This window comes from Molossus molossus, unplaced genomic scaffold (genome assembly GCF_014108415.1).
Source record: "Molossus molossus isolate mMolMol1 unplaced genomic scaffold, mMolMol1.p scaffold_m16_p_5, whole genome shotgun sequence".
NCBI lineage: Eukaryota > Metazoa > Chordata > Mammalia > Chiroptera > Molossidae > Molossus > Molossus molossus.
The window spans coordinates 10,251,542-10,279,032 of record NW_023425388.1 but is presented as its reverse complement, the minus strand read 5'-3'; the positions used below and the strand labels follow the sequence as shown (position 1 = coordinate 10,279,032).

The window sequence follows — 27,491 nt, the reverse complement described above, 5'->3', positions numbered from 1 at the left end:
CACTGCGCTCACGGAGCCCCGTTCGAACTGTGGGCACGAGCCAGTGAGATAACACTAGCTGGCGGCGAGTTCCACACAGCCTGGTGGACGGGATCTGGTTTGTGCCGGCTGGTCCGGGGAGACCTCCCTGTGCAGCAGCTCTGTGCTCAGAGTAGAAAACCCCGTGGCTGCAGCAAGGTGAGCAGGCGGGCTGGCTGGAGGTAGGCCAGAGGGCCTGGGGGCTCTGGCAAGGAATCTGAATTTTCCAAGTGTGGGGGGAACCCATCGGCGGGCTTTGAGCATGGGAATGACTGCTCCTGTTTGCACTTCATTAAGATCACGCGGGCCGGTGTAAAGCAGGGAGACCGGTTGGATGCCATTGCCTCTACATCACGACAACTGATTCTGGGGTGTCACACAGAGACAGACATATTTGGGAAGCCACGTCTGTAGGACTTCTGGGTGGTAAGGAAATGAGAGGACTTACGGATGCTGCTGCAGTTTTGACATACGTTACTGCATGATTGACGATGACATTTATAAATGTGGGGAAGGTGGAGAGGGGAACAAATTCTAGGGGATTCTAGACTCTCGAGTTTCTACCGTGCCCATGGTAGTGGTGCAAGCCTGTTAGTCATCTAAATAGGTGGGCCAAGTATGCAGCTGGGTCTCCGAGTGCAGAACTCAGGGGAGAAATTAGGACTAGACGCAGACATTGGATGTCACATGCAGAAAAGAGGAATGAAAGCCGAGGGCCCGGCTGAAATCCCCGAGAGGGAAAGTGGAGGACAGGACTCCGGATGGAATGGGCCTGAGGTGCTGGGAAGGGAGCGACGGCTTGCAGAGGAGCAGGGAGGAGCTGTCGCCGAAGAAGCAGCGAGGGCAGAAAGTGACGAACGCCAGGGAAGACAGGCTGGCGAGTCTCAGGGGTGTGCTGGGAATGGGAGCCCCTGTGGGACGGGAAGCAGCAAAGTGGCAACGGAGATGACAGACAGTTCTCTCTAGAAGTGACACGGACGGAGAGTTGACACACGGGACATTACTGGAAAGGGGCTTGATACCAAAAGAAGTGTAGTTTTATGTTTGGTTGTTCTTAGAGATGGTAGATCTTAGGGGATGTTTTTATGTTCATGGAAATAAACTATTAAGAAAAGAATTGCCCTGGCTGGTTTGGCTCAGCGGTTGGAGCGTCGGCCTGCGGTCTGGAGAGACCCGGGTTCGGTTCCTGCTAAGGGCATGTACCTCGGTTGCACTTTGTCCCCGGCCCTGGTTGGGTTGTGTGGGTGGCGACCACTTGATGTGTCCTTTTCACGTCGATGTTTCTCTCTCTCTCCCTTCTACTCTATCTGAACAAAATATCAAAAAATGTCCTCGGATGAGGATTAAAATAATAATAAAATAAAAAAAAAATAAGAAAAGAATTGATGGTGGAGGAAAAAAGGGAAAGGGTGCAGTCTAAACGTCTCTGAGTTGGGCGAAGAGATGGGCTCAGTCGGCCCTGGGTGGAACAGGGCTCTACAGAAACAGGAGGGAAGACAGACAGCACTTAAAGGCTCAGGTGGGGGAGGCAGATATGGCCCTTTGAGGATGCCAATGTTCCAGTCTGATTTTTTTCTATTTTCCCAATTAAGTGTAAACCAGGTTGTTATCTATTAGGGAGTGGTGTTGGAAGATTGAAAAGAAAAAGTGGAAATCATGATTTTGGTGGGTGGAAAAACCCAGACTAAGCATTTATATTTAAATGCGTACTTCTTGGATTTACCTATGGATTTTGTTTCATCATGAAAAGAGACCTTGCCCTGGCTGGTTTGGCTCAGCGGTTAGAGCGTCGGCCTGCGGTTCAGAGAGACCTGGGTTCGGTTCCTGCTAAGGGTGCGTACCTCAGTTGCAGTTTGTCCCCGGCCCTGGTTGGTCGTGTGGGTGGCAGCCACCTGATGTGTCCCTTTTATGTCGATGTTTCTCTCTCTCTCTCCTCCTCCCACTATCTGAACAAAAAATGGAAAAATGTCCTCAGGTAAGGATAAAAAATAAAAAGAAGAGAACTTAAGGTAGGACATGTGAGCAGAACCGAAGACCACTGCACATTATTGTGTCACATCCTCTGTCTCCTGGGCCACTGACTTCCCAGGTAATGGATGCTCATTGTTCATGAGATGCCCCTTCCCCTGGCGGAGTGTGTATCAGACTGCACTCAAGGAAAGGAATGCTCCTGTGTCATTCTGCCCTTCAATGTGGCGATAGAGGACACCCTGCTCTGCCGACATGAGAAAAAGTGCCCACAGCTAGCCTCTTCAATGTCAGGGACACGCATGCCAGCCCCAGGTGAGGCTTTCGTTAATTCATCTACCAAACACAGGGTGTAACTCAGATGCCGGCGGCAGCGGAGGCTGGGAAGTTGGACTGGAAGCGTCTCTGCCCTTTTTCGCTCTTGGCCTGATGTGTTGATGGCCTATCAAGCTGCCTTCTCACGTGTAATCATGACCCATCTGTTGCTGGTTCAATGAACGTAACCTCTCTCTCCCCTTAGCCGTGGGGGCTGACAAGGGGTCTGCAGGCCAGGCTGAACATGCTGAGGTCCCGCTGGGTGAACACAAAGGAATCATGCTGGGAAGACCCAGGGAGGTCTTTGGAAGCCTTTCTTGCTTCATGAGGGACCTTGTGGATTCTTCTGAGTTTCTGCAAGAATCATGCACCAGCATCATTTTTGTTCTCCTTGGGCTGTACACCTTTTCCAACTTTGTTTGGGGAGACAGACAATATATATAACCAAATATCTAACGCAGATACATGACAATACTTTATTCCCAGTTTAGCTCTATGTGCTGTACAAAATATAGTTACTTTTGGACCAATGAGAACGTAGTGTTAGTCCATTTTAGATTCAATCTTTGGTCTTGTCTTCTTGGTCCCCCCACTGGGTGTTCTCCTCTTACGTCGTTATCCACAGTCCCTCCTTGACCCGTTAATTCCACAGGTTTCTACTAATTCTCACCCCCTATAAAATATGCTTAGGAAAATGTATTCACTTACCAAATGTTTAAGTAAAGTCTTCTAAGGGCGATGTTAGTGACGATGATCATCATCAAACTCAAAAAAGCGTTTTGTTGGATGTGTTGCAGATAGAAACCCCAGCTGGGTTTAATTAGGCTGGTCAAAGCCATATATTTTTATTATAGTGCTTTCTGGCAGAGTCAAAATGGATTCTTCCCTTTCAATGCTAAACGTTATTTTTTTGGCTCCCCTAGGGCTCGTGAGCTGGCTGCTTGGTTACCCTTTGGGTCATACTTGGCATGGCACCATGCCCTTTTGAATGGGGTTGGCCCAGAGTGTTAACTGGCACAGTCACCGGATAACACTGAATTGGGCAGAATCTGAGAGTAGGAGCCAGTAGGTGCCCTTTCAAGAGACTCAGTGACAACTGCTAGGAAGAGCAGGTTGCCCCGCCTGCCTCCTGTGGACTGGTGAGCCTGATGGGAAGCCAAGGCCAGGAATAGAAAGCGAATGTATCACTGAGCCTGGTGGTCAGTGCATCAGCAAACTTGAATCAGCAACCGCTGCTTACAGTGTGTCTGTGTACATTTCCTCTGCAGAGGCACGGGGGCGGGCGGATTGGGAAGGCGGCACAGCCCTGACATGGAATCCTGGCTGGAAGGCGGGCACAGCCCTGACATGGAGTCCTGGCCTTGCTACTTCACCAGCTGGGGACCTTGGGCAAGTTACTCCATCCCAACTCCCCACTCAAGAGTCAGCCTCCTCATTTGTTAAATGGGGATGGTACCTACTTTTCAGAATTGTTTTGGGGATTGAAAATAATCTATATAAAGCATCTGATAAAGTAATAGGTATTCAATAGGCACCGAATGAATGATGGATGAGAATAGTGTGGTTCACAGAATCACTGATTCGCTCTCTAAATTTACTGAACACTCACTCTGGTCTGGGTCTCAGGATGTATGACTTGCATGCATTATCTCATGGATTTCTCTTATTAATATAAATATTCTTATTTTTTAAATTTAAATTTAATTTTTTTCAATTACAGTTGGCATTCAATATCATATTAGTTTCAGGCTTACAGCATCGTGGTTGGGCAGTTATATAACTTATGAAGTGACCCCCCGATAAGTCTGGTACCCACCTGGCACCACAGTTATTACAATATTATTGACTATATTCTCTACGCTGTACTTTATATCCCCAGGACTATTTTGTAACTACCAATTTGTACTTCTCAGTCCCTTCACTTTTCACCCAACTTCCCAACCCCCTCCCATCTGGCAACCACCAGTTTGTTCTCTGTATGTATCATTCCCAATTTTCGGAGTGGAAGAGGTTTGGTGATAGGAATGGGATATGTCCAATCACATGGATAATCAAAGGTGGAGACAAAATTCAGATCGTCTGACTTCAAAGTCCCAACCAGTGAAGATGGAATTTGAAGGAGGCCAGAGTTTGGCGAAATAGCCACAAATGTATCCCATGGCGAGTGGGGACCAAAGAGCAGCGGACAAGGACCCACTTGTCAAGATGCGAGCGTGACGCCTGGCATCAGGCTACACAGGCTGGATTTTACCACGGTAACAAACAAGCCACATTTCCGTGGCCTAACCCGACATAAGCCAATTTCTCAGTCACGCTGCGTGACCCAAGGGACCTGGCAGGATATCCTCCTCAAAGCCAGTCAAGGGTCCAGGATGACAGAGGCCTCACTGAGACATGTGCTTCTATGGGAACCATCCAAGTGGGAAGGAAACATGTTACATGTTACCTTGCAGTGTTCCCATCAGAGTGAAAATCGCGGCTTATGCTTATACAGCTGGGGCAAGTGTGAGTCGCAAGACCACGCTCAACAGCAGCAGGAAAGTGTGACCCTAACATGTGTCTAGAGGGACGAAAGCCGGGCCTGTCTGGGGAACAACACTGATGACACCACACACTTAATCCTTATCTTGCAAAAAGTTTTCAACTCAGTCTACTGGTTTTCAAAACCCCGTGGGTATCTGTGGTAGATGGTATTATTTTGCTCTCGATCATTTATTTCAGAGGATGATATCTGCCCACTCCATGGCCATCAGGCACTGCCATCTGACTTGCTGTGACTAATAAATGGCGAGCAGAAGCGAGGTGTTCTGCCATTTCTCTGTTTTCTTCCTGCCTTAAGAACAGCGTGTTCTACACAGGGCTGGCTCCTGGGTGTGCAGCCTGGGCAGGCAGGGCGCGCACAGAGCCCCGGCTGGCCTGTACGGTGAACGAGAGGTGACCCTGCGTGTCTGCAGGCCTGGAGTTGTTTGTTACTGCAGCATGATTCAGCAAAGCAGACTGCTACAATGTATTTGTCATTCTTAGCAGGTAGCGAGCAGTGGACTTGGCTATGTAAAAATTCACTTTTCCTGCCCACTTTGTTGAAGTACATCTATACTTGAAAGCAGAAATATCTATAAAGACTAATTATGTAAGTAAATATTAGTTGAGTTGGACTAGCAGCACAAAAATACCTTCTCCAAGCCGAGGTTTCAGTGGATACCTCGGAGTTCTTAGGAGGAACCTAGGAGGGGAGTTGGGACCAGAGAGATGTTGTTTTCAAATGCAGACTATCGGTCCTGGCCTCATGGAGCAGTTGCCTTAGAAGACCTGGGAATAATCTATATTCATGTTCACTTTCGGCAGAAATGATGGCAATGAAATGTTACTATCTATAAGAATGCAGAGTCCTTTCTGAGTCCGGTGGCCCTCATTGATTCAGATCCTCATTTATGGGTCATGGAGGGTAACTGGGGCAGAGGCCAGACGCGCTGACGCTCACGCTGCGAGTGTGCCCTTCTTGTGCTGGCTGTCACCCCAGGGGAACATTGGCCATTTTGACCATTCAGCAGGCTTCAGAGGGGAGGCATTTGCCATTCTGGGGAGGCGCTATCTGCAAGGTCCCTGCACTAAGTGGGGCCACTCCCTGGGATTGGCCCTCCTGACCGCCTGGCTTCCCACCCTCATAAAGCTTTGCTCTCTGCTGCTGTGCCGTCTATGGGGGAAGAAATGCTCCGATAGAATTCGAGGTACTGAAAGGTCACCGTTGAGGTAGATACCGATCTTGTCCCCATTTTACAAATGGCAAAAGTGAGGCGCAGAGAGGTTGAGCAAGCCACTGAGGGTAGCAGCGACGGTTGAAACCTGAGATGGTCCAACACTAAATGACACAAAGAGGTACAGGGACACTGAGCTGCAGCTGAGGTTACTTTTCAAAGAGAGGTGAGCTAAATAAGTAATATAACAAATACGATGTACAAGTAGGTTGGTGTATGATGAGGAGCAAGGGCACACTTAACCGGGGCAGAAGCACCTCTGGCTGTTTATGGGTGTGTGTGTGTGAGTGTGTGTGTAATTTACGTGGTTTTCCCCAGGGATCCTCTTCCGGTCATCAGAAGCCTCTGGGTAGAACTGCTTCCCAGACTCATGCCGTCAGTACTCGTATTACTGAATGCCCCAGGTAATGACACAGCTGTTTATTTAAGGATACACTAATTAGAGGCTTCCCACTATTTGACATCCTCTCTTTATCTGAATGGTGCAGTTTCCTCCCAACGTAAGTGTTAACTTTAGAGCTTGAATCGGAGCTAACTTTTAGGTGTTAGTTCATTTTTTCCCCCCTTGGGTTTGAATTCTAAATTATTTATATGATGTGATGGTCATGGACTTCTACTGAACTTCCATTTTTTGTAGCTCCTCATGGCCCATTTGGAGAAGGAAGAACAATACATTTTCTGGAACTGGTGCTTTAATAACAAAAATTTTATAATTATCCACTAGTTTGGTCTTTTCAACCATGATGATATTTGGCAACCTTGATGCACTGCCTATTATGGGACATTCAATGCTGTTTAAATGATAGGAAATGTTTAACAGAGTTATAATGTTTAACAGAGTCACAGTATTCCTCCTGGTGGAAAACTTTAAGCCTCTATGTGTACCCTACAGCATCCAACCTCAGATGGTTAGGACACTTGATGAACCAGAACACAGTGTCCCCAAACTGCTGAGGACTGCAAAGAGTTTAGCATATTTGGGGAACAGATGTTATCAGTTTTTATCCAGCTCATGGCACTAGCTGGGTATGTTACACTGAGGTGGGTATTTTGAAAGGAGGTTCTGAATAGATCAGTTGAACCTAGTGCCCAAAGAAGAAGGGACTGTTGGATTTCTTGACGTTGACAAATGGTGGATTTCTAGCTAGGAAAAATAAATTTATATCTTTGCATTTTTAAAAACATTACTCCTTATAGAGATTTATCAGGAGATTTTTACCCAAATGCTTACCATTTCAGATCTCATCAATTATCTATTTTCCCAGGCTAGGTAGTTGGGGTTATAACTCAAGAGAAAAATAGTGAATCTGGAGAAAATGGCTTGCCAGTTGAGGGATTAGCAGCAACTTATCAAAAGGAAAAAAAAAAAAAAAGGATTTGTAAAAGGTAATGGCTATGAAATATCATCACTAGAACCAGCCTCCAGTACTGCAGTGCTAACCCTCAGCCATCTTATCTGAGAAATACTGCCTTTTCAAACTCTGTGATCTCATCCCCTGTTGCAGAGAAGCAGCATTTTGATTACAGAAAAGAAAAATGGTACTTGAAAATCAGACCTGACAGAACAACATATTCTTCCAAGCGCGCTTTTGTAGACAATGCTTACCTCATTTCAATTTCAGAAGCTTTTGGTGGCATATCTCTTTTTAATATACAGTTCTTAGAAATTCATGGGAATGCATAAAGAATTTAAAAATGAATCGGTAGCATTGGAGACCAACAGAGAAACCTTGAAGAAAAAGAGGAACTGGTAGAAGCAAAGAGAAGAAACCTGCCTGGACATTAAATACCAGTTGTCTCTTTGGGGTGCATTTCTCTGCAGAATCTTCATGAACCAACAGCACCAGAGATGCCAAAAAAAAAAAAAAAAAAAAAAAAAAAAGCACTAAACCTGGAGGCTGAGCACCATTGTCGATGGTCTTGGGTTTCAGCTTTCTGCCCTGCTAGTGGTTATTTGGTCTTAGCCAAGCGTCCATTTCATCTGTAAAGTAAGGACCCGCTAAAGACTCCTTCCAGTTAAAAAATGCTATGACCTGCCATGTGGCTCATGTGACGTTCTTCACGGGAATGACACTATTCTAGCAATGGAACTGAGCTTCCTGCAGTGAAGGACAGTGCCTCCTCCCACTTCTGGTTTCCCATCACCACTCTGGTCAGCTCCCACCTGCTGGTCAGCTCTCACCTGCTGGTCAGCTCCCACCTGCTGGTCAGCTCCCACCTGCTGGTCAGCTCCCACCTGCTGCTGATGCCCACTCCCCTCTTCACCTGGGTCACCCATAAGCCCTAACTCTTGGAAAGCTAGCTGTGATTCCTCCTCCAGGAAGTGTTAGCCAGTATGTCATCACTCATTTGGCTCCCTTGAGCCCTCCCCTTTCCCTGGTTTGTCATGAGTATTTAAATCTTTCAGAAGCTTTCTTCTTCGAGAAAAACTTAAAAGAAAAAAAACCCAAAACAAACCAGTGATGGAAGGGGAGCTCATAGATTAAGAGGCTAGAGAGAGATAGCAACCAATCACATTGTGTTAACCTCATCTGCATCCTGATTCAAACAAGCAGATTAAAAAAAAACAATTTAAAAGACGTTTATGAAGCAATTGGAAATGGGCACGTTTAGATGTTAGATGTGAAAAAACAATCATTAATTATTTGATGGGTCACAGTGGTGTTATAGTTATGTTTTCAAAAGGGTCCCTATCTTTTAAAGACACATACTGAAATTTTTGCAGATAAAATATGATGCTGGGGGGCAGCTAGTGAGTGGTAATATAGATATCATTGGAACAAGGCTTGGCCATAAATTGACATACAAATTAAATGATGGCCTATCCTATGAATTTTATAGTTTCCATAATAAAATGAGTATGAATAAAAAAAAAGCTGGGTGGGGCTTTATCCTAACGAGGCACATTTGCTGAGGTGTTGGAAAGGCTGCTCACCACCGTTGCATAATCGCCGGGGGTAAATATGGAGTTCATCAATCAGAAAGGCTGTGGTGAGGAGCCGCTGGCACCGGGCCCGGCTCATGGCTGTCATCTAGCCTCTGGGCCAATTTGCCCTCTATAAATAACAGCCTGTATGAATGCTTTACTATTTTCATGCACATTTGCCGCAGCTGCTGAGCATGTTTGTTTACGTAGCTATGAACCCTTTTGTAAACATCACTATCTCAAAATCGCCCATGTGTTAGGAACATAAAGGGCCCCCTTTAAAAATACATTTGTGAGATGAGACACGGCCAGTTCCCAGATGTCTGGGTGGCTGGTGTCAGAATTTTCCAGGGGTTGATTCATTTTCAAAAATAGAATCACATGACTGGAAGGTTCTTCACTGGATACATCCCCCCGAGTCTGGGCAGGACCAGACTGAAGCCGTCCACCAAGGATGTGGGTCTGTCTTTTTGGAGGCCAGAGAACTCGTGGAGGGAAGGACTCTGGAGCCAGGACGGCAGGGCGCTGAAGCTGGGCAGGATGCACACCCTGCCTTCAAGGATCTTACTTTCATCTAAAAATGAGCCGGCCTCTGAGTGATGGGGCGATGCTGGCTCGCTGCGCCAGGATTTCCTGTGTTGGCGCAGAACCCCAGCAGACTGAAGGGGCCCCGCGGTCAGCCTCGGCCGGGCAGCTGGCATCTCCAGAAAACACCGCGTTGTGATCAATGTGCGCCTGCGGCGTGGGGCGCATCATGGGACAGGCCCGCTAACTGAGGCCACCGGTGGTAGTTCAAAGACAACCGAGCTATTTCTGAGAGGAGAAATGGGGGAGCAGAAGCAGTCCTGTGCCATGGCTCTGATCTCCCCTCAGCCCCACGCCGAGTGATCAGACCTTGTGAATTGGTTTTCCTGTGTGCATTCGGTCCACATTGAGTTTTTTCCTGTGACTTTGACTCATTGAAGCATTTCTCCCCCCAAGGGCCTGTTTAATGAATGCCCATAAAATACCAAATTGCTTTTCATTCACAAAGAAAAGTAGCCTCTAAAGCTTAAAAGATCAGACGTGCTAGAAGCACTGAATTGCATGAACACCATCAGGAAAGGGTCAAGACATGCCCAGCTTCCAGACAAGCCCAGAACTTTCTAGAACACGCTTCCCTTCACTCTCCAGAAGTTAGAAAACAACTACTTCTTCTTCTTTTTTTTTTATAAAGAAAATTAATAGTGGTTGCCCTTTTCCAGGAACAAGGGTAAGTGTTTTGATTACTTTTCTATTTTTTTTTTTTTGTTGGCACCTACCCCTTTTTTTCTCAGAAAGCAGTAGGAAGGCCACGGAATGCTCAGACGAGCATCACTGTTCATCACCAAGGAGGGACGTTCCTCCCTTTGCAAGGCTGACTCATCACCAAGCTGTCATCAGAAAGAGAGGGTGTGCCCAGGGAGGGTGCCGACTCAGGGGCATCACAAAGACACTTTGCTTATTCCGGATTACTGTATGTATGTATGTATGTATGTATGTATTTTGAGATTGGGCTGTGGTTTGAGGGAATTCGAATCTCAGCTCCTACAATTTGAAGCTCCGGTGAACACCCACTAACCAGAGGTACATATTTCCAGTGGCTTTTGTTCTTGAGCTCAGAGGCACAATAATAACAGGACCTGCCCATTGCCCTCCCTCATGACCTTCCTATTGGGAGAGTTTATAGGGAGAAATCTGGTATTAAAACTGCATCACGAGTTTATGCTGCCAGAGGCTGCATCGCAGTGGCCACCACCAGGGGGACCCAGAGTCCCTGTGCTCAGCCCAGTGGGAGAAGTTTCTGGTCTGTGGGAAATGACAGAGCTCCCTATTTAAATGGCTTCCTTCCCTCCTTCCTCCTCCTCTCCCCGTCACCCCAAACACACAACCATTGCTTCACGAATACACCCAACATCGGGCTAAAGTTACGAATAGCTCTGTTCACAATAATTATCTTGTTATTTAAAGCCGTTTTCAGATTAGGTTCATGGTCCTTTAGTTCTATGGGAAGGAGCCCACTCACATCATCGAGCCCCACGCAGAGCCTGCTACTGACATTTTCATTGTTTGCTGCGTTGACAAACTAATTGCACAAGTTTCCACCAACAGAAGAGAAATTTGTCAGAGGTTATGACTTTGCAGGGAGGCAGAGACATGGGACCAGTGACTTTCTTTTGAAGTGATGGCTGAGATCAGCTAACGGGTCAATGCAGAATCTGGGGCCAGGCTGTTGACCATGCATTTTCAGGTTATATAAACCAACCCTAAGCCTCCAACTGAAGACTTCAAAGCACAGAAGGGCAGATTGTACAGCTAAACGGGGTCCCAAGGCTACAATGGATACTCAGAAGAACAGTAAAGAAATGAATGCATTAGGGTTCTAGTGTATAGGGTTCTAGTGTGGGACATCATTGTCAGCTTAAGTCAGAGTTCACAGCTCTGTTTGTGGAATGTTACAGAGAAATACCGTCTTGCTGTTGGGATGTAACGTGTAAAGTTCAGGTATGAGTGAGGACTTCAGTGCAAACAGACCATTTCTCTATTTTGAGAACAGATCATCTTTTCCTAAAACACATCAATGATTAGCCATTAACAGCAGAAGGGTCAATAAGATTTTGATGAGTGGATCTTCAATTTTGTTTCTTTCCTGGTAGAGTTACTTACCGGGTCTGCAGTATTATGTCTATGGGGGCTTAGCAGGTAGAATATGGAGACAGACACCAAACATCCACTTGATAGAAAAGAAAAACCAGTGCCATGGGCATCGCAAATGGCTCCCAAAGAAGAGGGAAATGCCTTTTTATTAAAGCAATTTGTCAGGCTTCCTTCGAAAAGCTTAGCTTCTTCCTCCTGGCTTGGTGATAAATAACCTCACGTATTTAAATTAAGCAACGCTTTGGAGCCATTTAAAAAGCGATTTAGAGATAAATTTTAATTTAAGCAAATATTTAGAAATTTAACATATATTAAGCAGTTTTTAAAAATTATTTATTAACTGGTTTCCAAAGGGCTTTAAAATAACGAAATGGTTAGACTTCTCGGTGAGTAGACTTATAGCTATAAGCCACATAGGCATACTATTTCATGAAGCAAGGGGATGGTGTCAGTAGTGAGTGAGGTTCAGTTTTCCCCATTTTGCAATCAACAAGAACATGAGGTCTAGTGTAAAATGAGCATTGATCCCACAGGTATCCCGGGATGAGAATGCCTTACCTGTAGCTTCCACCATTCCTTCTAGGATGACCACGATTTCCAGTTCCTCTTTGGGGAGCTGGGCTTTGGAGATCTCCCAGAAAGGACTCTGTTGGTTAATTTCATGACTGATGATAAGTGGTGAGACCAGAAACAGACGATCGTCTCCCGTGTAATACCCTACATTGATATCCGTCTGGTTCAAAGGGATGAACTCCCCCTCTGAGGTCTGTTTGGACTTGATCAACTTGGCTCTGATGGAAGCCTCTACGATGTGGGAATTCCTGAGATCCCCGACTCGAAACATCAGGCAGAGTTTCCCGTCCCGCATGGAGATCACCGCATGGGTGGAAAAAACCAAGGTCTCTGCCCTCTTCTTGGGTTGCGATATTTTTACAAACATGCATCCCACCATGAATGCATTGACAATGGACCCCAAAACAGATTGGACTAAGAGGAGAATAATTCCCTCTGGGCACTTGTCTGTGATGACCCGGTAGCCATAGCCAATGGTGGTTTCTGTCTCTATTGAGAATAAAAAAGCAGAGACAAACCCATTGAGGTTGGTGACGCAGGGAGTCCACGAGGGGTCCTCTAAGTGGTCCATATCTCCTCGGATGTATGCGATTAGCCACCAGATCATCCCAAAAAAGAGCCAAGTCACTGTGTAAACCATGACGAAAATCAACAGGTTGAATCTCCACTTGAGGTCTACTAAGGTGGTGAAGATATCGGTCAGGTAACGATAGGTCTCCCTCACGTTGCCGTGATGGACATTGCACTTTCCATCTTTCCGCACGTACCTCTGGATTTTCCTTTTGGTCCGGTCTCGGCTGATGTGTCTTGGCAGGTCGTCCCTGGCCTGCTTAGGCAACTTTGGCTGGTGAATGGCCACGGGGCTCTCCACGTCCTGATCCATGGAGTCGCCCTCTAGAACGTTAGCTGGTGGTTTGGAGAAAAGAAAAGAGAAATACAAATGAAATGCTGAGTCTTAGGGGATCATGGAAACCACACTGTGTATGGTGTATGAAAGCAAAACCAAATGCCATCTGTGTAGCTATTAACAGAGTAGATGAAGCCATTTTTATTTGACGTCATCTAAACTGGCCTCTCATGGACTTGGACTCCTGTGCTCTGCGGTCTACCTTTGTGTGAGGACGTCACCACCCTTCCCACCAGGACAGAGACCCCTGCCGTGAACCCGTCTCCTTGCCAGCAAGGTCTAAGGGTCAACTCTTACAGCCAGATGTCTCCCGCTTCATGGAATAAAGAAATGATTGGATTCAGACAGTCTTGGTTCTTCCACTTAGCAAATGTGGGCACTTGGACAGGCTATTTGTCATGGACGGAATTGTGTCCCCCGCCCACCGCTGTCCAACCCATCGCTTGAAACCCTAACGTGTAATGTGACTGTATGTGGAGATGGGGCCTTTACGGAGGTAAGCAAGGTTGAATGAGGTCACGCAGGTGGGTCCCTAATCCTGTAGGGCTGGTGTCCTTATAAGGAGAGGGAGACACCACGCTTGTGCACAGAGGAAAGGACCCAGGGAGAGAGCAGCCGTCTGTAAGCCGGGAACACAGGTCTTCCAGCCAACCAAAGCCAGCAGACCAACCCTGCCGCGACCTTGACCTCAAATTCCCAGCCCCCAGAATGGTAAGAAAAGAAATTTCTGTTTCTCGAGGCTCCGAGTCTGTGGTGCTCGTTATGGTGCCGGAGTAGACTGATACACTCTCCAAAATTCACTGAACCTCAGTTTCCACATTTACACAGTGGTGAACATCATGCCCAGTTCATGGGGTCGTACTGAGGTTGGATGAAACCACACACCTGCCTGGAACTGACATGTAATAGACTTTCCTTTGCGATAAATTGTTCCTTTGTTACTTTTTTAATATTCAGGGCGAGAATTTTGAGCAAGCTCTTTAAATTGTCAATTTTCAGAGTTCAAAAAAAAAGTTCTGGTTTTTGTTGGTCGATTCAATGCCAAGGTTAAAACAAGTGTGGTGAACTCTCTTTTTTTAAGTGTTTACACATTTGATTTGGTTACTGCTTCAACATTTAATACCTGCAGTTTTGGTGTGTGGTTATTTTTTTCTGAAGGCGCTCATGAGGAATGCATTGGTATAATGGTTAGTTACCGGTGCATTCGAAAAACTGTTCGAAGTGCAAAGGGAAATTTGGAATTTCTGCTGTATTACACATGTATACACCTCCACATCAGGTTACTTGTTCAGCCAATAACTTGAAAACTTTCTAAAGGGCTTATGAGCACTTTCTTTTCCCAGGTTTTCCTTCTGTGTCCTGTGACTCTGTCATGCGTTTTGTCTACGACAACTATGCGTTCCCCGCTTGGTTAAAGGAGAAAGGCAGTCTGTCGAGAAAACACTCCTCTGGTTAAGAAAACAGCTGGGGATGGGAGTTGAGAGGTACCAACTTAATTATGGATTAATCTTGTTCCTGGTTGGTTAGTTTCCTTAAAGATCAACCACATAGATCTGTTTTTATATTTTAGCACAAGGAAGAGACAGCATCTGGTCTGCAGAGCAGGGGGTTGGGTTGACAACTTTGACTTTTAGATCACTGCCCTCGATAGCCTTTCATTTGTAAAGGATCGTCTCCTCCTCCTCCTCCTCCTCCTCCTCCTCCTCCTTCTCCTAACAGATGTCAGGGCAGGAGTCAGAGAGCAGCCGCTGAGGTTGGGACAGGATGGAGGTGGAGTGAGAACCTAGGTGGAAGCGAAGGTGGTCCCCCTACCTCCAGCACCCCCTACAAGGCAGTGTGTGGCCAGGAGTGAGGCTGAGCTCTCCCTGCTGATTTGCTCTGAGTGGGAGTCTTGAGAGATAACTTCATGTGGACAAGCTCTGGGCTCAAGCCAGGCAGGTGGGGAGGCCTTTTCCGCAGACCTGCTCAGCGGTCTGCTCTGCCCCGGTAGTAAGCTCGCTGACTGTGGGAAGCCACCAAGCCCGTCTCCCTGAGACCTGCAGTGGAAGACGAGTGCTTGTTTGTCGGACTAGCTGTTTTTTTTTTTTTTTTTTTACCAGCCTTCAGTGGTATTTCATACCGTAAAAGGTCAGGGAGGGAAGGCACCCCCCCCCCACAACCCACTTTGAAGCTGCTTCCCCCCTTTTCTGGCTCAGCGGTGGCCTTCGAGCTCCAGGCATTTGCCCCGAGCTGCGGGACCTGTTTGAACAGTTAACGAGTGAGCAGAGGTACGTGCTCTGGGTAGTCCTGGGAGCCGGCCAGTCGGCTCCAGATTTGCTCCCCCCTTTTCTGGCTCAGGTCTGGAGTACAGCTCTGATCGCCTTTGCACTGAGGGGTGAGTCCGGCCTGTCTGGAGCAGGCGTGTCCCGTGCCCTTAACACTGTGTGTGCCCTCCTGTGCCCATCTACGGGGCTGATGGAGGGGCCCGGGGCTGCCATCCGACTAGAAACAAGAAAAAAAGTGGTTGTATTGGAGCCACTGTGAGGTTTGTTCTGTTCTCAGATGGAGCCTCATCTCTAACTGCGTGGGCAGCAGTGCCGACACGGAGCGTGGATGGGACGGTGAGTGGGCACCGATGTGGGAAGGAGGAGGGCGGGAGGACGGAGGGGGGACAGAGGGGGGACGGAGGGAGAAGGAGGGGGGATGGAGGGAGGAGGGAGGGGGACGGAGGGGGGATGGAGGGAGAACGGAGGGGGGATGGAGGGAGGACGGAGGGGGGACGGGGGGGGACGGAGGGGGGACGGAGAGAGGAAGGAGGGGGGGGCGGAGGGGGGAGGGAGCGTCTGTGTTCAGTGTCCGTAATGGACCGACATGTGGAAAATGTAGATCACACGTGACTTAAATGCCTTTAAAAACAAACAAAAATGGAAACTAACAAAGAAAGCCGGACCTATCCGGAGTGCAGGGGGAAGGTGGCCCTCAGGTGCCCTGCAGGTGCGACCTTGGAAAGGTGGGGGAGGGGTTCAGAATATGTCACCCCAAATTTGCCACTTTGGCATACTGATTTTTTAAAGTTAAAGGTACTTAAGAAGCAGCTGGTGTAAGAAGCACACTCTGACCTCCTTTGTCCTCTGAAATCAGGGGACACATGCCGGTGAGAGCGCCCTCCCCGCAGCAGGAAGGGAGAGGCACCCTGCTCACCAGAGACAGGGAATTCAGGGCCACACATTCTGTAAAACAAACCTGTTCACCAACCCATGACCTCCTGTCACCCCTTCACCGTCCGCGACCCAGAGCCCCAACCCCTTGGCTTGCCAAGTCCTCACCAGTTTATTCTTTGTCTGAACGGCCTACAGTCTTCCTGCTGGGGTCACCGCTCTAGGTCTCCTGTGGCTGCCCATGTATATGTGAAAATTCAATAAACCGTGTTTGCCTTTCTCCGGACAACCCGTCTTCTGCCAGTGTAGTGCTTGGGCCTACCGGGAACCTAACGGGTAGAGGGGAACTCTTCCTCCTTAGGCTGGGGAGGGGAGGCTGGGCCTCTGGCTGGATAGTGGCTGGTGGTAAGCAGGCGGAGTTGCGGGAAACCAAAACACCCAGTGTGAGGCGCCTGCAGGGTGGAAGAGGTGGAAGTCATGCCAGGGGCTGGAGGGCCCAGGCCGGTGAGGGGCGCGGGGGATGGAGTGGCGGCCCAGCTGGAGTCTGTGTCCGGACAGGGGGCCGGGACCATGGAGGTGGGCTGTGCCAGGGCTGAGCGCTGAGCTCGAAGGCGCAGGGCCATGCAGGGGGACACAGAGGGACTGTTCATGAGTGCTCTGGACGTTTCTTTCTTTCTTGGACTCCAGGCGGGAACTTGAGGGGTGATCTGCGCTGCATTTGCAAGAGCATTTTGCAGGGCGAGCGCCGCTGTGGCAAAGCAGCCTTTCCCCCCGCCGCGCCCGCACGCCCTTGGCACACCCCCTTCTCACCACCCGTGGCCCCGTCTGCTCAGGCACTGGCCAAATTATATGTCTTCTATGAGTAGAACTTTCAACATCTAAGAAAACCTTCAAGAAGTACTTGGGTCATTTTTAACATCCTGGGGAAAACCTAACAGTGAAACAGGATGGATCACAACCACACGTGCAGAATCGCAGATCGGAAGACCACGCACGGAGAGGTTGTAGGGTGGGGAGGGGCTCACGGACACTTTTAATTTTCCTTTTAAACATTCTGAGTTTTCCAAATTTTCTAGAGTGAACTAATATTACCACTGTAATCAGAAAGGGAAAAGAAATTTTGAAACAAAATGTCAATACTCTTTTGGTCTGTGATTCAAGGAATCTAGGAAAATCATGACTAACCCCCCCCCCCCGGGGTCCTTGTGGGGGTTCAGAATGCCTGAGGGTGTAAGACCACTTGAGGTTGTCAGCTGTCCCTGGGACCGGCCTAGAAGCCTCCACTGGATGAGGGAGGCCCGGAGGCCTGGAGACCTGAGGGGCTATGGGACAGAGGGGCAGGGGCAACCCTTCTGGTGGATTAGTTCGGTTTCAGTTTTTCAGACAGGGCCCTTTAGTGACGCAGCAGTATGGTTTCTTCCTCATCAGAAATGACCTACTTGGTGACAAGACAGTACAGGGAATAGGAGACAACATTTGCAAACCACTAAGCTGAGGAGGGACTAAAGTCCCAAACATAAAGAATGCCTACGAGTCATCAACAGCAAAACAAACAACTTAAGTCGGAGATGGGCAAAGGCCTTGACTTGAATAGACATTTCCCCACAGAAGACAAACAAATGACAGGCTCATGACAAGATGCTCAACACCGCTAGATCACCAGACATCAGGGAAGTGCAAATCAAAACCACAGTGATGATCCCGGGGGAGGATGTGGAGAAAGTGGAACATTGGTGCATTTTCGGTGGGGGTATAAATTGTGCAGCTGCTGTGGGTTCCTCAAAAGTTAAACAGAATCACCATGTGATCCAGCAACTTCACTTCTGATATAAACCTAAAAGAACTGAGAGCAGGGACTCAAACAGGTGCTTGCACACTGATGTTCACAGCACCACTATTCACAATAGCTAAGGTGGAAACCATCCGAATGGACACGAATGGACAACGTGGTCTCCACACAGAATGGAAGATTACTCAGCCGTAAGAAGGAAGGAAGTTCTGGCAACATGCCACAGGATGGATAAACCTTGAGGACATTGTGCTGAGTGACATAAGCCAGTCACAAAAGGTCAAACAGTGTATGATTTCACTTATACAAGGAACCCAGAGTAGACAGATTTCATATATAGAGAAAATAGGCTAGAGGTGACCAGGGGCTGGGGGAAGGAAGAAGCGGGGAGTTATTTGTTTGTGATGATAAAACACTTCTGGAGATGGACGGTGGTGACGGTTGTACGACATTGTGAAGGTACTTAATGCCACTGGATTGTACGCTTAAAGTGATTAAAATGATAAAGTTTATGTCACATTTATTTTACCACAATTTAAAAAAATAACCTGCTCAATAGTTGTATGGAGAGTCCTAGATGGTCTAGCAAATACAGCTCACGCCCCCCCTCCCCCCCCCCCAGTGAATCAAGAGTGTGGTAACTCTGCTCTAACACTGTTGCATAGAGGACACAATTTAAAATGTAGGGTATATTGCTATGTGAGATATGTCATGAGCTCTGAAAGGACTTCACTGGGAAGAAATTCCTCTGGTATAAACAGAGGCAAGGGAAAGGGGCACTGGGAAGATACCAGTGAGACCAAACCTAAATCTGTCTTGGGTGGAGAGCAGGATGGGTTTGATCAAGGAGGGGATGAGTATATGCTTCTTCCTGAGGAATAAAGGCTGGGATATTAGGGCATTTGAAGAGAGGCAACAGTAGGTGTAAAAGTCTTGAAGGTACTAAACAACTTTGTTTGGGGGTGGCAGAGATTTCGGGAAAGAGCGTGTATGGGGGAAATGGAGAGAGATGAACACATCTGGCCGACCCTGAAGGCCTTTGTGTCAGACTAAGGAGATTGGTCTTAAATTGGGGAGTGATATGAATGAATATTTATGTGCTTTAGAAAAACTCTGATGGAGGACCGGGTGTGGAGTAAAGATTAGAAGCAAACTATTTCTGTAAAGGACCAATGGTAAATATTTTAAGTTTTGCAGGCAACATAGGTCTCTGTTGCATATATACTTTTTTGTTTTATTAAATAAACTTTTTATAATTCTTTAAAAATGTAAAACTATTTTTAGCTTATGGGCAGTACAAAAAGACACCACAGGCTGGATTTGATTTCCAGGCTGCAGTTTGCTGAGCTGTAGACCAGAGGGACACCAGTTAGAAGGAGAAATGGCTAGGTGACGATTCAAGGGAGCCACACGAGGGTGAAGAGATGGTAATGAATGAGAAGCGGAACCGGTGGGCAGCAGAAGGCCTGGGGGCAGCGGGGTGGCTGCGACAAGGAGGACCGAGGATGATGCCGGTTTGGGCAGGTTCAGTTTGAAGTGTCCATGGACACCCAGGTGAGCTCTGTCACAGGAAATCAGGTGTGTGGAGCGGACGCTTATCAGTGACCCGATGGCTCCAGATTTGGAGATCATCAGTGCATTCGAGGGGACGTTGTAATTATGGATGTGGATGCAAGTTCCGGAGGGACTGTGCGGCGAGAGAAAAGAATATAGAAGATGAGATCCTGGCAAACAACCACATTACAAAGTAGAAGTAAGAGGAATCACAGGAGGCGCAGAGAGGGGAGCGGGAGAGGCGAGGAGGAGGAGGAATGGGGCAGGGAGCCAGGTGGGACCGCATCAGGGCAGACACAGATGGCATTGCTCAGCTCATGCTGTGGGGACAACTGGTTGCCCACTTGGGAGAAAAATGATGAGTCTCTTCCTTATTTCTTATACGGAATAAATTCCAAGTGAATTAAGGATTAAAAAAAAAAAAAGAATTTGGGAAAGGCTTTCTAACCATGACAGAAATCCAGAAACTATTTTAAAAACACTAGTATTTTCATCAATATAAAATTTTTAAATGTATGTAAGAAAAGTAAGAGGACAAACCAGGAAAAATATTTGCAACACATAACATATACGTTCCCAATTTACAAAAGCAATACATATCTCATAGAAAATATGATCAAAGGAAATAAAGAAGGCATTCATAAAAGAAAAATACAGAGATAACAAGCATATGGAAAGACTGTTCAACCACAGCAAGATAAAAGCAATGCAAATATAATAACATTTCACCCCAACGTTAGCAAAATTCAAAATAAACAACAAATGCAGAGTGGAACTGTGAACTCTATTACTGGAGGTGTCGACTGGCAGTCCTTCTGGAGGGCAGGGTGACAGAAAGTATTATAATTTAGAACTGATTAGACGTCTTGGATTAGGGTCTAGACATTTATTCTAAGGGAATGATTCCGCAAACGTCCATCAGTTGTATGCAGGGCTGTATTGCAACTTGTTTTATAGCAGTGAAAACTAGAAATGACCTGAATATCAACAGAGCACGGCTTAAACACATTGTTGCAAATATAATCAGTGGCAAACTATGCATTCATGAAAAATGATTTTCCAATGTTTTGGGGTTTTCACTTCTTTGTGCAAAGATCACCTTCTTTTTTTTTTTATCCTCACCCGAGGACTTTTTTTCCCATTTTTTGTTGGGATAGAGTGGGGGGGGGAGGGAGGGGAGAGAGAGAGAGAGAGAGAGAGAGAGAGAGATATCAAAGTGAAAGGGACACATCGAGTGGTTGCCACCCACACGACCCAACCAGGGCTGGGGACAAACTGCCACCGAGGTACATGCCCTTAGCGGGAACTGAACCCAGGTCTCTCTGGACCGCAGGCCGATGCTCTAACGGCTGAGCCAGACCGGCCAGGGCAAAAGATCACCTTCTTAAGGAGGCCTACATTTACTCCCCTTTGGAAACAGTAATCACTGCTGCCCAGTTCTCAGGTCCCCCTTCTCGTAGGTCGGTGTAATTCTTCGTAGCACTTTCCCTTTCAGCATGAGGGGTTATTGACCTTTTGAATTTTCTGTTGTCTGTTGGCCCCTGCGGGAAGGGAAGTTCCCCGAGGGCAGGGCTCCGTGTGCTTCATTCGCAGACGGACCTCAGGCCCTGGAAGAAGTGCCCAGGACTGCGTGTTGAATGAATGGGCACGTGTTCACTGACCTGGCAGGTTGCCGTGCCGTTGCACTAAGTGAAAAAGCAGAAGAAAGAACACATAGTCCACTTTGCATATATTACCTTCTTGCAATAATGTGTGTATGGTTGTGAATGTGTGTGTGTGTGTGTGTGTGTGTAGAAGTTTCTCCAAAATGTGCATTTTGATCCGTCTCTGAGTTGTGAGTTCGTGGGTGTTTTTGCTTTCTCTCTGATTTTTCTATATTTACATTTTCCCTTAATATGCTTTTATCATCTAAAAATAGGTGGAAAACCTGATGCCATTTCTGTTTCGAATAACCAAAACAGTTGTGGAATAGGACCCCTGAATGATGTCCATTGGGCTGGAAGTTAGGGCTCACTAATGCACCGGGTCTCTCCCAAATTCATGTCCACTCTGAACCTCAGATGGTGACCTCATTTGGAAATAGGGTCTTTGAAGATGTAGATGGAGGTCCCCAATCCAGTAGAACATCCTCATAAGAGAGCAAAGAAGACACAGAGACACAGGGAGACCATGTGAGGGCGGAAGCAGGGACTGGACGATGCTCTCACAAGCCCGGAGCCGCCAGAGGGGGAGGCAGAGGGGCCCACGAGCCTTCAGAGGGGGCCTGAGCCTGTCCACACCTTGAGTTTGGACTCTGAGCTCCAGGACTCTGAGAGAATACATTTGAGTAGTCTTAAGCTACCAATTTGTGTTCACTTGTGGCAGCCACAGGAAACTAATACAATTGTGACTTCGGTGAGAGTGGCGTCCATTGAGTGGTGGCCCCTCGAGCCAGGTCGCAGTGGGGGAGGAGCGATTAGTCTGGGAGGGCGGGGGTGAGAGAGAGGATTTGGAGACAATGTGTTTAAAGCCAGAGAGCTGAGCCCTGGCCGGATTTGCTCAGCGGTTAGAGCACAGGCCCGCATACCGGAGAGTCCTGGGTTCGGTTCCCACTAAGGGCACGTACCTCGGTTGCAGTTTGTCCCCGGTCCTGGTTGGGGTCGTGTGGGTGGCAACCACTCAATGTGTCTCTCTCACGTCGATGTTTCTCTCTCTCTCTCTTCCTCCCTCTCTCCTTCCCCCTCTATCTGAAAATAAATGCAAAAATGTCCTCGGGTGGGGATAAGAAAAATGTTAAAAAAATATTAAGAAAGAGGGAGCTGCTGGAGCCAGACTCATGTGTGTGTGATGTGTGTGTGTGTGTGTGTGTGTGTGATGTGTGTGTGTGTGTATGTGTGATGTGTGTGTGTGTGTGATGTGTGGTGTGCATATGTGTGAGGTGTGTGGGATGAGTGTTACAGACTCGGGGAGTCTCACACACTGGCACGTGGAGAAGGAGCCGAAGGGGCAGGCTGACCGGTCAGGAAGCGGCAGTGGTGACACGGGTCCTGGCTGGACGTCAGCACGAGGCGCCGTCAGGAGCAGAGGTGGAGGGACAGGAAGCACCGACACGGGTGGAACTCGCTCCCAGAGAGGCAGGGATGAGACGGAGGAGGCCAGACGGGAAGGGAACGTGGGAGACAGCTCTCTCAGGCGTTGTGCCTCAAGGAACTTCACATTGGCTCACTTTCCAGCGTGAATTTCAAGAAAACCGCATTTCAGCAGACTCACTGAATTACGTCTGTGTCTAGCACGGCAAACAGCGGGATTCGGCAGAATCACAGACCAGGCGACGCTCTCCCCATCTGCACCGGTCAGGAAAAGACATGTAAACAGGCACTGGCACACCCATGTTCATAGCAGCATCCTAGTAGCCGGAAGGTGGAAGCGACCCAGGTGTCCGTGGCCTGATGCGTGGCTCAGCGGACGTGGCCTGTCCGTACAGTGGACGACTATGCAGCCTAAGAAGGGGCGCTACTCTGACACCTGCTGCGGCGTGGATGAACCCAAGGACGGACGCTAACGACGTAGCCAGACACAAGAGGGCACACTGTGACTCTGCTGACACAGGAGGGGGTCAAGTTCCCCAGACGGCGCAGCATGGAAGCCGGGGCTGGGGCGGGAGGAGGGCTGGGATCTGACGAGTTCGTTTGGGACACGCGTCTGGCGGTGGACGGGGTGAGGGAGGAGCGGCAGTGCCTGCTCAAGGCTGCAGGACTCTGTATTTAAAAATGGTGACAGTGGTAAGTTTGATGTGATGTACATTTTACCACACTAAAAAATAAATTGTCTTAGAAAACGACAAGCATATGTATTTTCTGAACGAGGGAAGATGAGCTGGTACAGTGCTCCAGGAGAAGGTGTGCCGATGCTGGGTTCCGGGCAAGATGCTACCAGCCGAGCTCAGGCGGGGTTTTCGCGATGGACTTTCCTGCACGTTGCGATACATGCTCTCGCGCCACAGACATACCTGAACGACAGCTCAGACTGCAGTCACAAGTGGGACCTGAAGGGTGAAGTCGGTTTCCTTTTGGCCCTTTGCCCAGTGCTGGTCTTCCTGTGTGAGTCCCCACCTGAAGGTCTCCCCCTCTGAGGACTGGTCGTGACGCTTGTCACTAACATCTGATGTGGCCTGGGAAGGTGAGCTGGTTTGTCCCCGCCTTGAGTTATTGTGACTGTGGGAGACTATTGTAATCAGAAACCCAGACAGACGGGAAGTTCAAAGTCACAGACATCTGGGAGCACAGCCCCTCCGTCCGCCTGGGGACACAGACAGCTGCGGAAGGGCGCAGGGTCCCGTGACCACTGTAGCTTGGGGGCCTCACCGCGAACCTGAATTTAGGATGTCCAGGACCCACCGCAAGGCCGGAGGACTCACGTCGCTGCTCTGCGTGTGGGTGATGGCTGGGTAACGGGCCATTTCACTGCTTAGAGGAGAGAAGTGAGTGGTCACCGTGGGAAGGACGAAGGAGACCGACATTCAGTGTCCCAGTTTCTCTTCTAAAAGTGCTGTCAGGAATGAGGACCTTCGACAGAACCATTAGAACCTTCTGGGACACTGCACACGGATGTGTGGGTTGTTGCTGCACAGGGGTGCCCAGCTAGGGGAGCAAGCAGGCTGCCAGGCAGTCTGTGCTTTGCCCGCCAAGCCACCCGCCTTGCGCAGGCCGGGTCTGCTCAGCGGACAGACCACCTGCTGGGATCTGCTCCAGGGCACCGTGTGGGCTGGGAGCAGTCCTGGGACCTCGGGCTTCGTTCAGTTCCTTCTCCTCCATTTTTGTCGCACAAGAAGAAAGTGGGGCCCAAAGAGACTGTACACTTGGCAGGAGGCAGGGCCAGAGTTTCTGCCCCGTAGGAAACTTGGGCTTGATTTCCTTCTGGTGCAAGAAGCCCTCTGCTGCTTCTGATTGCTCCAGGGTGGGGCTTGGAGTCAGGCAGACGGGGTCCCTGCTCTGCCACCCACCAAGGGGCACTGGGAGCCACAGGTTCTTCACTAGCAAACGGGGGGCAATGCTACCCTGCTGGGTTCTCGGGAGAATTAAGTGATGGAATTCTCGTTGGCGGGGCGGGCCCGGACTGGGAGCCTGCTGGTCCACCTGCGGTCTGTATGCATTGGTTCAGGCCCCTCCATCTCTGAGTCTGTTTCCTCAACTGTAAAACGAGAATAATGAGACCTACCTTGCGGGTGCTTGTGAGAAAGAAAGAACTCACGCAAGCTTGGCACCTGGTACACGGCAGACACTGAACAAATGGTAGCAATCATGATAGTGTCTGGGTCGAAGAAGGTACACGATTTGTAGCCATGATAATCACTGTTTTTATAAGCTCATCATTGTCCCGGGAACTGTAGGAAATTCAGACGCAACCTAAGACACAGATTTGCACACCCCTCTGGAAGCGAAGGGCCTATGTGGGAACTCGAGACCTGCACAGTGTCCTATGTTAATGTGCATTCAACACTGTGGACATGAGACCAAGAACGTTCTAGCATGTCAGGGGCAGAGGTCAGCGGTGGCCGGACTCAGTAGCTAAGGCATCCTGAAGGAGGTGGGAAATGGCTGCGGCCTGAAGTGTGGAAGGAAGGAAGTCAACCTGCTGACCAGCGGCCGAGTGTCGGGTCCTGGCGGCCACCACAGCCACACCGGAAGTGCTGGCCCATCTTCCAGACGAGGCCATGGAGGCCCGGAGGGCGGAGTCACTTGCTGAAGCTGACCTGTCTGACGGATGGTGGAAACGGGGCTCTTCGTGAGGCGGGCCTGGTTCTGCAGCTCACGCTCTTCCCCTGCCGTTGCAGACAGATGAGACGTGCGTGCGTGCGAGGTGAGGGTAGGGGGGCAAAGAGGAGCTGGCCTCACTCTTGTTTCAGGGAGTGAACGATCCCAGTGGAAGTGGAAGTAAAGGAGCAATGATTTTTTTTTTTTTTTTTGTACAGATAGAGTGGGAAGGGGAGAGAGAGAGAGAGAGAGAGAGAGGGAGAGAAACATCGATGTGAAAGGGACACATCAAGTGGCTGCCACCCGCACGACCAACCAGGGCCGGGGACAAACTGCAACCGAGGTACATGCCCTTAGCGGGAACCGAACCCGGGTCTCTCTGGACCACAGGTCAACGCTCTAACTGCTGAGCCAAACCGGCCAGGGCAGGAGCAATGATTTGAGGGTCATGCCTGGGGCAAAGGTCAACCCTGCAGGGGACGGGAGTCGGGGCAGGGTCAGATGTCTTTCCTAGGACTTCATGTGTCAGATAGAAGTCTGGTGAGTGGAAAGTCCTGGCGTGTTTTGTAAAATCTGAAATTGGAGGGGGTGGCAGTTGGAGGGCAGGAAGAGCGTCTGTTGAGTCCCCACCACGTGCCTGCTCTGAGCTCCGTGGCCTCGCCGTCATGTCAGCTTATCCCGTCCTTCCGAAAGCCGTGTGGTCGCTTCGTTGGGCACCGTGACCATAGTCACACAGCCAGCCTTGTCCAGGGTGTGGGTCCAGGGTCTGGGCTCTGACTCCCTGACTCTTTCCAGTAACCAAACAGGATGGACATGTGAACCCCACCCTGGCCGGTTTGGCTCAGTGGTTAGAGGGTCGGCCCGTGGACCAAGGAGTTGCAGGCTCGATTCTGGCCAAGGGCACGTACCTCGGATGTGGTTTGTCCCCGGCCCTGGTCAGGGTTGTTCGTGCGGGAGGCAGCCAGTTGATGTGCCCCTCTCACATTGATGTTTCTCTCTTTCTCCCTCCCTCCCATTCTATCTGAAGATAAATAGAAACATATTCTCGAGTGAGGATTAAAAAAAAAGCAATGTGAACCCCCCAGCCCAGCAGTGCTGAGGGGATGGATGAACTGTCCCTGAGAACGCCAGTGTGGAGGGACCATCAAAGAACGGAGACCCCAAACACCCGAGGGCTCCCACAGGCAGGGGTCAGGAGGAGCAGGTCGTGGGGCGCCAGGCTCCCCTGTCACGGCGGGTCCAGTCAGGGCAGCCAAGGCAGAGTGTTCAGCAGAGGACAGGCCGCTGGGCTTGGCAGCCAGGAGAACACTGGCGACTCTGGCTGTGGGGTGAGAGGGCGGCCGTGGGCTGAAGCTGTGAGGCACATTTGTCTACAGGTGAGGAGGGAGGTGGCAGGGTGATCCTTCCAAATGAGGGAGGGAAGGAGGCAGTGGAAATGGAGCCACGAAGAATTCTGGAAGGAAGGAATCAAAGTCTCCCGGGGGTTGGGAAGGAGGGATGTGCAAGGCTATGCATTGCCCTCAGAGAGAAGACTAGCCCCTTCCCGCCTGCTGATGGCACCGTGCAAGGAGCAGCAGGGGTGCCAAGATGGTGCCCACAGAATAGATGGTTTTCAGAGAGGGCTGAGGAGGGGCAGGGAGAAGCCAGGAGGTGGGCTCTCAGCTCCTCGGAGCCGACGCAGACCCCGGCCCCCGGGGCAGGCTCTAACATATGGACCATCAGACGTCCTGCGAGGGCTGGCCCAGTCTAAGTGAGGGCAGGGGCCGCCCGTTCAGAGCAACCAGACTCTCCCTGCCTGATGGGCCACACCGCCGTGTACATTTTCTGGGGCACGCCAGGCTGGGACTCGCTCAGACCACACCACACGGTGGGTTTTCACAGCGCAGGAAAGAACAGTCAGTCCGCCCCTCACAGTAGCCAGGGTTCCCGTTTCAGACACGTGGCGGCCCACTTCCCACCAACCCCTTTGTGACGAACTCCAGCGAGCGGAAGACTGAAATTTCGTGTCCTCTGCTGTCCCTCTCCTGGGGCGACAGTGACTGGGTTTGAGAAGGAGACGCATCCTGGGTAATTGACACTGAGCAGAGACCACGTACTGGCGGGTTCAGGATCACTGCACCCCGCAATGCAACACCTGCTGA

At 49.3% G+C, this 27,491-nt stretch overlaps 1 protein-coding gene across 1 annotated transcript in view; it reads right to left on the bottom strand.

The window, feature by feature from the left end:
• KCNJ6 (potassium inwardly rectifying channel subfamily J member 6) overlaps positions 1-27,491 on the bottom strand; it is a 192,145-nt gene that overhangs the window by 31,984 nt on the left and 132,670 nt on the right. The window contains exon 3 of the mRNA XM_036243632.1: positions 12,217-13,137. Within this exon, the coding sequence (XP_036099525.1) occupies positions 12,217-13,137 (921 nt within the window). The remainder of the gene's footprint in view (positions 1-12,216; positions 13,138-27,491) is intronic.